Raw genomic sequence first — 11,338 nt, 5'->3', positions numbered from 1 at the left:
TTAGAATAATTAATTATAACATAAAAAGATTAATTGAAGCTTTTTATGTTATGTATATATATATAACTAATTTTGTTAAATGCTAATTTATTTGCTGATTGATGTTCTAGTTGCTACAAATTGTCTAACAACATTTTTTTAATCCCAGAGTAGCAAACACCATTTGAAAGATCACTGACTCACATTCACATTAAAATGTCAGTTAGTAATTGAAAAGCAGTAGAGGAAGATTTCTGTACCGTTATCTGCATAAAAATAATTGCCAAGTTTTGTCACTGCCCGGGCATGCGAGAAATTATTAATAATAAAATAAAAAAATCACAGAAGAGGACCAATTTGAAATTTTAACTCCTAGCCACCCTTGGGCAAACCTCTACATATTTTATTTAAAATGACAAAGATAAAATAACCCTTTCGCGTCTAAGTGATTGTATTTGGCACAAGAAGGTACCAATATGGAATTATTACCAGCAGTTGTTATTCTTTAAAATCAAAATAAAATAATGTGAATGTAATATTTTCAATCATTGAAAATCTTACTGATTATTAATATGTAGCTCAAAACTTAAATTCAGTCATTTTAAAGCAATGAGTATTTTTTAAATTCAGAAAGTAAATAAATAAGTGATTTTTTCAGAATTTGGTTGAAATGAATTTTTATTCACTAATAATCCATTCTTTTAAAAGTAACTTTTGTTTGAAATTTTTTAATGAAGCTTTAAATGAATTTATTAATTGAATGTTGAATAGTCCGAAATGTATTGTATATTTTAAAATTTAATCATTGTATATTCATTTTCCTTTCTTGCCATGTTTATTTTTAAATATGTTTGTCATAATGTTAGCTTACGTGTGTGTTGTTTTTAATTTATTACTTTTAGGGTAGTTATATACCATGTCATTACCAAGATGGTATGTCTTACCAAAAACTGGTCGACGTCCTCAAAGTCTAAGAAAAATCAAATTTAGAGAGGCCTGGCCTATGTCATTAGATAATCAAGTCTCAACAAAGGGTGGTAAAAGCTCTGGTAATAATTTTAAATTTTTTCTTGAATGGTGTTATCTTAATTGATAATTTTATGTAATGGAAGTTATGTTTTATATCTATGTTATATGTTTGAAAATATTATAATGTGCACATCCTTTTATATTTAGGACATCTTATTGCACTGCTATTTCACTCTAAACTTTAACAAATGTTCAAATGGATAAATTTCTGAGAATACTTTTTCTTTATTAATCATTTGCAACCCTAAAATTATAAGTATTTACCAATAAATATCACAGTACTTTGAATATTAAATTCTTGAGGAAAGTGTTAGAACGGTTCTCTAAATTACTTGGCTTTTGTATTCCTCAGTTTCAGTTATTATGTTTTGTTAAAAGTATTAGAAATGCATTTGAAATTCTAATTCATATATTTTGTTATGTAAATAATTTATAATGTTTAATAATAAGGCTCTTTGTGTTAGCAGATTATGTATAATAATGAAATATTTTTGCTCTTCCACTATTTATGTTTTGGGCATGAAGCAACTGTTTTGTTTCAGGGTTGTAAGCAGAATTTGACTTTGGAAGGCATGTTCAGTTCAGAAAGCATATTCTGCTCAATTTTTTAGTTAAGATGTGATTTACCCGAAGACATATCAGCAATAAATTTTAATTACTTTGTTTTAAATTAATTGACAAAATATTGAAATAAATATATTATTTATGAAAACTTCTAGAATAATTTTTTATTCCATAAAGTTTTAAATGCAGGTCACATTGATCATAACAGTTAATAATAAAAATTAACATTCCATTTTAAGATTGAAAAATATAAACACAATTAAATCTTTATGTTAAAAATCTTAGAAAAAATAGTACTTTACTTTATTAAAAATGATTAGCATTTTGCTTTTGACACAAATTTTTTTTAAAGAAATACATTTTCTGCTATTTAAGTGTACAATAACATATAAAAAATTTTTGAAGGCATTTTTATATATTTCTGGTATAAATACAGAAAATTGGAAAAGGAAAAAAAAATTCCTACAATTTAACTCCTTATTTTTATAAAACATTGTGTGACTGACCACTTGCGAAGTTATCTTTATAACATTATGTTCAGAAATCCTGTCATGCACTATGAAGAATGTGTCTTTTGTTGACCATTTCTAGATCCTTATTTCCCTTTTCGACAACTTACTATTAAAGTCAACATTCATTGTTATCAATTATATTAGAAGATACTTAAGTTAATTTTTTTTCTCACAAAAACTTATAAAAATTTGGAAACTTGTCATTCAAACATTCCTTTTGTAGACATTTCTGCTTTTCCTAAAGTACACTATAAGTCAGTAAAGTGCAATATAAGTCATTTTACAATCTGTAGATAAAGACAGTCTACATGTGGCATGTATTTTAAATTCGAATAGTTGTTAAAGACAGAAGAAAATTAAATTTTTTAGTTACTGCTATTTTAACATTAAATATGTGTATTTTCTTATAACGATAATTTCATCTTCTATTATAAATTGCCTTTATAATGGATTTTTACTGTAGAGTCTCGATAATTCGAAGTGGACGGGACAGCCTATCTCAAACTTTCAGAAACTGGAATTATCGAAAGCTTAAAATCTAATAAATATTTAAATAAATGGAAGCAAAGCAATTTTTAAAATTAGACGATCAGGGTGCATTGACTACATTAAACCAAGTTACAATATTAATTATAATACTGTATCACATTACTTGTACTTTAAAATAATTGTCGAATGTTTTTTGTTTAAACACACTATTCGCATGTTTCAGTGTTTATCACACGATATCGCTTTTCAATCAGGTTTTTCAACATTCAGTCGTAGTAATCGCCTTAAAATCAATTGTAGTAATCGTTCCAAGTGTTGTGTGTGCGTTTGCCAGTATTTGGGAGCAAGACTGATTTTTAGCTCATATTTATGGGAAACTCGAACAGACGAGATTTGGATTATCAAGACTCTACTGTGTATGCAAAATATACGTTTATTAGGTAATTAAAATAATTATGTTAGTAATACAGTGCTGGGCACATTCATTATCAAGGATCAAAAAATTTAGTCCTGGTCGTGACAACAGAGAAAAAAAAAGGCTGCTAAAAATAAATTTATTATTATAGAGATTCCTTGCTTGAAAGGAACTTGCATTGCTGTCAAGTTTGAAAGAATATAGGTCTATGTTGTTCTTGTTATAGAAATTTTTTCCTTTCGTAAAGTACTTTGCTACGTAATTCAGTTTAAAATCTGTAGAAAAAGACAGCCTACCACAGATATATATTTTAGATCAAAATAGGTGTTAAGGACATAAGAGACATATTTGATTATTGAATTTTTTAATTACTGCTATTTTAACATTATATATAGGTATTTTTTTATAACCCAGAGTTCTTCCCAGGAATAAAAAAGGACTGGATGTATCCTCTCTGAAAAGGGCACTCACTTAACAGCATAAATATTTATCAACATGTGTAATATTATGTAATAGCTGAATATTATGCCCAACAATTTTTAAATTATCCTCTCATACTATTTTATAAATATATTTCAAATGGTAATTCTCTTTCATTATCAAAATAAGAGAAAAATTAGTAGTTTATGAAAATAATGAAAGGCATGCTAGAAGTAAGTAATCTCTGTGCATATTTTTTTTCTTCAAAAAAAATAATAAATAAATAAAAAAAAAATTGCCAAAAAATGATTAATTGATAAACAACTTGAAAACTTTTTTCTGTAATTTAAACTGAAAATTATTAGAAAATGAACATTTAAAGATGTATATTTTTTTTTAAAAAAGGCAAATTTCTTTAAAAAATTAGTTTTAAAATTTAAAATATCATAAAAAAATTATTAATATCCCCGCCTCCGAAAAAAGGTGCTTATAAAAATGTAACCAGTTGAGAATAATCCTAACAAAGTAAATATTTGCAATAGTAACCAGAATTGAACCTATAAATACAGAGATAATTTTACCAGTGTGTAATAATTATTTAAAACGAAGAATAAACTTTTTCAAAATGGCATCTGAATAAAAAGGCAGTGTTTTTAAGGGATGTTGGCTTACGTCTACAGAAAGAGCATATTTATTGGGATCAAAGGGCAAGCAGGGTGGGCCGCCCTTCAAAAAATTCTTAGGGCAAACACTGGAGGATCTGTAATGATCATTTCCTGTACTATTATGAAATTGCCTTTATAACAGACTTTAACTTTGTATGCAAAATGTTTAGATACAGTGAAACCTCTCTAGAGCACCACTCTCTGTTCCAAAGTAAATGGTCGTTAATGGAGGTTGGTTATTCTCAGAAGTTACCTCCATTAACTTCTAAATGTTATAAAATGTTCATGATTTTTCGCAATCCATTTTAATTTTAGTTAGTGTCATTTTCTTTGTGGAAATGCCACTTGTGTTGGCGTTATGACAGCTGGATTAATGAATAAAATTTAGCACAAATAAAAATTATTTATATTGATATAATTATGTGTAAAATTTTTTTTTGCCAATTATGATAAAACTATTAAAAAAATAAACAATTACATTCTTTTTTATTTAAGTTAGCATTTATAAAAGTTAGTTAGCTTTAAAAAATGAGAAGAGGTTTATTCTGCGATGTGGATTGCGAGGTGTATAAAAATCAAACTTGGACAATTGTGGACTGTACACATTTATTTTGTGGGTGCGCTGGTAGCGCTGCGGAGATGGACAAAAACGAGTGTGTATACTCTTTGGTTGTTTTACATTAACTGACTCTTGGCTGAGAACAATGACACCAAGAAGCTAACGGGCGTAGCAAGAAGGTTTGCTTGTCTGAGATGCTTAGTTTTTTCTCAAATAAATTTTTCTTCTCTAATTTAACTTTCCACTCTAAAATAAATCATTGATAATATCGTCTTTAGTGCACCCTAACTGCAACACGAGGTTGTAGATTTCTTTCCGAGATCGTCAGAAAGAGCTCTCTAAATAAGAATTTCACACAAATATTTTGAATATGTTTTAATCTACTTATTTGTTTTCTTAATATTTCTTGTTTTAATATTTTTTCGTGTTTCCTTGTTTGACATTTTCTGGATTTGGTGCAGAGGTTTTCCCGGTCGCTGTGAGAGGTTTTGATGGTCTCTCCTGAAGATTTTTTTCAACGCAAAATCATCGGAAAAAATACCATGCCTCCCAAAAGTGGTCATAAATGGAGGTGGTCTCACCTGGAGGTTTCACTGTATAAGATAATTCAGAAAAATTATATTAGTAATAAAGTGGTATGCATGTTCATTGTTCAGGATCAAAAAACTTATTCCTGTGTGATTCCTAGGAAAGACAAAAGACCACTAATGAAGTGTTTATTATTATAGAGGCTCCTTGCTTGAAGGAAACTTTTGCTTTTTTGTCATGCTTGAAAGATAATGACAATTCTCATGATGTATGTCGTATTCAAGGTGAAGAAGTCACAAAATGCTTTAATAAGTTCATGGTAATATTTTTACTATTTAAGTGTTGAAATTTGACTACTTTTAAATTAAAAATGTTGTCTTTTTAGCTTTTATATTAACATGCATTTTACTTTATCATTAAAACCAAGAAATGTGATTTATAATGATTTCTTTTAGAAGCGCTTCTAATCATGTAAAATTCAAGTAAAAGCAAGGTTATGATTTACTAATTTATTATAGATTATTCATTGACATTAATAGTTGNTAAGTATATATATATATATATATAACTGCCAACTCTACTGGATTTTTCCAGTTTCTCCTGATTTACTGGTTAAATTAAAATTCTCATAGTTTTTGTACAAATTGGAAAATTCTCTACAATTAAGTAAGTATCCTAAAAAAATCCCTATTGAAATAGATTTTGTGTACAGATTATTGCTTGATCGCTTGTATATTTAAGTAAGTATTACTAATACATTATGAAGCGGACCTCATTTATAGAAATCAGTTCAAAACTTTTTTTGTTCTAAAATATTCAGTTTATTGTTATTTAGAACTCTCTTTTTAAATTAATTAAAAGAGAGAGAGATTCATAAAGAAACCAACTGCACTTTATTTGGTATTTCTTAAAAATTGGTAGATATTCCATTAAATAGTAAAAAAATATTATAAAAGAAGATTATAAAATAAATGTATGATAATGTTATAAATTTTACAGTTGAGCACCACTATATGAAAGAATATTGAACACTCGGTTGTAGTGAACTTTTTTAACAGTCCCCTCTGAACTCCCATTTAACTAATGTTATTTTATACACTAATAAAGGATAACTGAAAAATTAAATGTTCATTTATAGTCAACTCTAATTTTACTTCTTTTTTTTTTTTCATTTCTCCAACTTTAACAGAACTTCTGATTAGAAATGATTGTTTTTCTTTGCACTGTCCTGTCAAACCTTTTCTTCTATGCTCTTTGCTTTCAAATTAGGGCTAACAAGTTGTAAAGCAGCAAATCGTCTTCTTATCCCCTCCATGTTGAAAACTAGAAATTTTGGCAACTCATCTCGGAAATGCAATCGTCTCTAAATTGTTTTTCTCCTGCATGAGGGCTAGAAAATACTAGTTTCTTTACTAATTTGTTTGAACAAAAATTAGTCAACTCTGCTTAAAATCTAATTGTAGTAGTTTGAAAATCACTAATTTCTTCCATAGAATGTAAAAATTGATTGTTTTTTTTTTATTTTTAGTGCTTAAATTATTTAATTAATAATCACTGTTTCCAACAATACTATTGTCTTTTGCTGAAATTTTTTTCCTTCAAAAAATATGGATATATTGCACCACTGTTTATAAAGAACTTATTACTGGGTCCGCAGGCAGTTCACTTCAAGGGGTTCGACTATAGTCTTTCTGCTGCTTTTATACTTATCGATTTTAAACCTTGTTTTTTTTATTCTATTTATTCTTTCAAACATTTATATCTTGTAAAATATTCTTATAAATTTGCTTTTCAGTATTTGCATTTTATCTCTATATATATGTTTTTTTTTCCTTCTTAACCTGTAACGAATGAATATAACATTCTGTTTTAATAATTTATTTTGATATTTATTTTACAAAATGTAGTGGAATGGCTTAAAATAGAATTTGTGTTTTAGTGTGCTTCATACTTTCCTTTGTATAGAATATCGGTTCTTCATTTATTTGTTTATTTTTTCCATTAATAAACAAATTGTTTTAAGTAATAAAGAAAGCTTTGAAGTTTATGTCATTAGTTAGTTGATAAATTGGTTCTTTGCAAATGTTACTGTCCTTTTTCAATTCACTAAGCTAAAGAGAAAAGTGATTTGTATTATCTATTTAGCCTGATGTTTTTCAGGCTTATTCATATTACAATTAGTCAATATGATTTTAGGATAATTAAAATTTGTACTCAATCAGTCTGAGTTTACTTATACTTATTGCAATGAGCCTTTAGTTTTGTTGGCTTTTTTAATAGAGAAGTATATTAATTTAAATAAATCAAGTAAATAAACTAAACTCAGTTTTCTTGACCTTGGACTCTGGGGTGCAGGAGCAGATGTTCCGGTCAGGTGGTCAGCCGAACGCGGAACCCCAGTGTTTAGTTACCAAGCATGCTTGGTACTCATTTATCGATCCACTGAAGGGATGAAAGGCTGAGTCGACCTTGCCCGGCCTGAGGATCGAACCAGGGACCTGTTGCACGACAGCGTGAAGCGCTACCGCTCAGCCACCGGGCGTCAAATCAAGTAAATAGTAATTTAATTAAATCAAGTAAATAGTAATTTAAATAAATCAAGTAAATAGTAATTTAAATAAATCAAGTGGTTGATTTTTAAACTGTATAATCTATTAGGGTGATTAGATTATAGAATTTGAATAGAATAGAACAAATTTCTAATTGTATAACTATTAGTATGAATCTGTATATATATTTAAACAATTTGATCCACAATGCTGAAACTCCTATTTCTTATGAATGTTATGCAAATAAAAATGAAAGCATTAAAATTTATATGAATAATCAAATATAATCATCAAATATAAGTGATTAAATTACGTTAAAAGTAACATAAAATGTAAAACAATCAAAATGTTAACTTATTTTTTCAATGTTTTTTTTTCTAGTGGTAAATGCTGAACTGCTGTTGCCAAACCTGACAATTGATAAATAAATCAATGTCCTTTAATTACAATAATATTTTTTTCAGTTCTTCTGTTTATAAAAATTGTATTAGTTTATATAACTATTTTTAATTTTTTTTAGGAAAAAAGAGAGGAATTAAAAATGCATGGAAAAAATGTGAGAGATTTCATGCCAGAAAAAAGTGTAAAAGATATGGAACCTACTGAACTAAACCGATTTTTATCTCATTTTCCTCATAAATTAAAAAAATAACTAGCGTTAAGTTCTTAAAATTTTATGTAGCATTTTATTAATAAACTATGATCATTACTGTTTCTACTATTTTGCTTATTGCAACCAATATAACAATTTAAAAGATGATCAAAGAGTATAGATTTTCTTATGTGAATATGCTGTATAATAAAAAAGTAAAGTAATTCAGTGAATTTTCCTCTAATTACTACTGGATTATCTTTTATCTTATTATATTTGTACACCCACTTTTTGTATTTAATAAAATCCTGATTGTCTATATTAGATTAAAAGCAGTTCTATGTGGCTAAAATATTATCACGGACAAAGAAAAAAGTTTATTTATACCATTAAATAATTATGATAAATTTTTCTGATATTCAGATGTTTTTTGTTTTCTATAATTGTGTGAAAAGAAACCTACTACAGGATAAGCTGTTACTAGCATTTAACAACTTATTGAGAATGGAAAATGTAAGACTTTTAGAAGTTTCAGTGTGGGTGATGTGATGTGGGTGTCAGGGGCCTGATTTATAAGCAGAGCTGTGAAGTCATAGTTGGAAAAAAATTGCGGGCTTGAATCTGGGAAGTTGAAAGTTTTTTTTTACTCATGTCATATGAAAATGACAAACGTCTATAAAATAACAAGGAACCAGAATAATAAAAAAATTAAATAAGCGTAAAAGAATACAAAAGAGAAAAAAATCAATGTATCATCAGCGGATGTTTGACACTCCAATATCTTTTCACCTCAGAGTACCTACCCATCCCATCAAATGGGTCCTGTCCAAAACCACTTCTGTGATGCCATTATAGGCCTTACAATTTTCCTAGTTTTTAATCTTACTTTTTTTAAAATTTACTTTTTTAATTTTTCGTTATTTCATAAATTTATAATTATTATTTAATCATTCCTAAATCCGTTCTAATGAAATAAATCGGCGAATTAATTTTTATCAATTTCATAGAAGCAAATATAATTATTTCTAGTATTTTTTAATAACAATAAATGTAACGAACTTTTTTATTTTATGAAGAGTTTAAAAAAAGTGGTCAAATTAATAAAGTGCTCCTACAACAGTTATTCGTTCGCCAAGGGAATCGTGGAGCTTAAGGTCCACATTTTCAAGACCGACGGCAAGAAGTTAATGCTGTCAGCAACACTCGAATATGTCATCTGAGGAGAGACCGGTTTCGTGCCTTTAGCCAAGGCCGTAGCCAGGGTATTTTTTCGGGGGGGGGGGATATGGTAAGAAGCAAGGACAGTTACAGACATGCAAAGTAGGAGGAAAACATTGTAACAAATATTGTTTATGGATGGTGTTTTCAATAGGAATGTAAACAATAACAATCTCGAGCTCGGCACCTACTCTAGTTCCGGTTAAAAAGTTTGCAGCTGCTTGCTACATGTTATTCTGATAGGCGATGTTTTCAAACGGATAATTTTGTTTTCAATGAAAGAAATAAATTAAATAATTTCTGAGCTCAAATCTGCCGTATTTCATAAGATATTAATGTTATTATATAATTCTGGGGAGTTTGGAGTGAAAATTTGTTTTAGTTATTTTGTTATTTATTATTAAAAAAGGTGACATGGTTGCTAGATTTTGAATAACTCGCTTTTTTGGCAGTCTTGATTTGAATCAAAATTAATAAACCCACTAAAATGCATTTTGAATCGAAACAAAAATTAATGGAGTAAGCACAGAAAGAAAAAGAGAAAAATAACTCACTTCTTCATTAAGCTTGAATATCTTCAGATTTTGGTGCACAGAATTCTCTAATTGCAGTTAGGTACTGTCTAAACTACGATCCCTTTCTAATAGATCTTTTTATGTTGGGAGCATTTGAACCTTTCACACGACCCATTCAAATCCATCTGATCAATCTTTACGTTCAACCAGAGACATCTTTCCCACAAACAGGACATTTATATCTATTACTAATTAAACCTTCATTCATACACCAGTCAATCACTACTTTTTTTCCTTTGTTATTCAAATCGTACAGAAACTTAAGATTTGTCNAATTAAAAAATATTACATAATAATTATTTTTCAATTAATATTACATAATAATTATAATCAATTTGTAAACAAAGTTTACAAAGACATGCGACGGGGATTTGAAAAAAAATTTTCGATTACTTTTTTAGGACAAACCGGAATATCCCGAAATATGCTTAATAAAGTTAGCCCTGTTAGCCTTTCTTCTTTAGTAGCATTTCTTGTTGCATTGTTTAAGCGTTTAAAAGAGTAGAAAAAGTTCTTTCTGCAGTTGCTGTGGTGATTGGCAACGTTGCTAATATTGATAACAAGCAATAAATGTTTGGTAAAAGATACTGTCACATTCTTCCATTGCTGAAAGTGCCGTATCTGGTCTACTAAGGGGTTCAAGCCGGTTCCACTTTGATGCCCATACTTCCATTTCTCCCATGAGGTTTTCTATGTCAATGAAATATGCGTAAATTCGGAAATTGCATAAATTAATATGCTGAAAAACAATTGATTTTGGGGGAGTAGTCTAACCGAAGGAAAGATGAGCCACAAGGTCAAGTGAAGATGATGCACTAGCGAAGGTGGTGTACTGGGAAAAGGTTTTTCTTTTTACTGAGAGGCTCAGAGAAAGACTAAAAAGTTTGAATCCCAGAATTTCGGGGGGGGGGATTTGTCCCGACGGTCCCTCCCCTGGCTACAGGCCTGCCTTTAGCCCTTCCCTCTCCTCCTCTTTTCAGTTGTATAGAAATGTACTACGATATTCTCCCTTTTCTTAATATTTTTCCTTTTTATTTAATAAAAATATTTTTTAAAATTTCCGCGATACTTTTCTTTAGAACTATGTTTAATGTGGTTTGGAGTTCCCTGTAGTTTTCCAACTTAAAAGATTTTAAACTATATGAAATTCACGAGAGAAACTAACGTACTTGCTTATCTATGACTTTCTACACGCTAATGGGGAAAGCATATGAAGTGTTGCCATAGGTAGAGAATTCTGCTCT

At 28.8% G+C, this 11,338-nt stretch overlaps 1 protein-coding gene across 1 annotated transcript in view; it reads left to right on the top strand.

Annotated features, from left to right (window-relative positions):
* LOC107455106 (uncharacterized) overlaps positions 1-8,423 on the top strand; it is an 11,589-nt gene extending 3,166 nt beyond the window's left edge. Inside the window, exons 2-4 of the mRNA XM_043040190.2 lie at positions 882-1,028; positions 5,361-5,479; positions 8,230-8,423. Coding sequence (XP_042896124.1) covers positions 896-1,028; positions 5,361-5,479; positions 8,230-8,361 — 384 coding nt within the window. The 5' untranslated portion in view covers positions 882-895 and the 3' untranslated portion in view covers positions 8,362-8,423. The remainder of the gene's footprint in view (positions 1-881; positions 1,029-5,360; positions 5,480-8,229) is intronic.
* Positions 8,424-11,338: the final 2,915 nt, after the last annotated feature.

The sequence above is a fragment of the Parasteatoda tepidariorum genome, chromosome 1 (genome assembly GCF_043381705.1).
Source record: "Parasteatoda tepidariorum isolate YZ-2023 chromosome 1, CAS_Ptep_4.0, whole genome shotgun sequence".
NCBI classification, from domain to species: Eukaryota; Metazoa; Arthropoda; class Arachnida; order Araneae; family Theridiidae; genus Parasteatoda; species Parasteatoda tepidariorum.
Note: the sequence above shows the minus strand (reverse complement) of the source record. Positions and strands in the feature narration are given on the sequence as shown.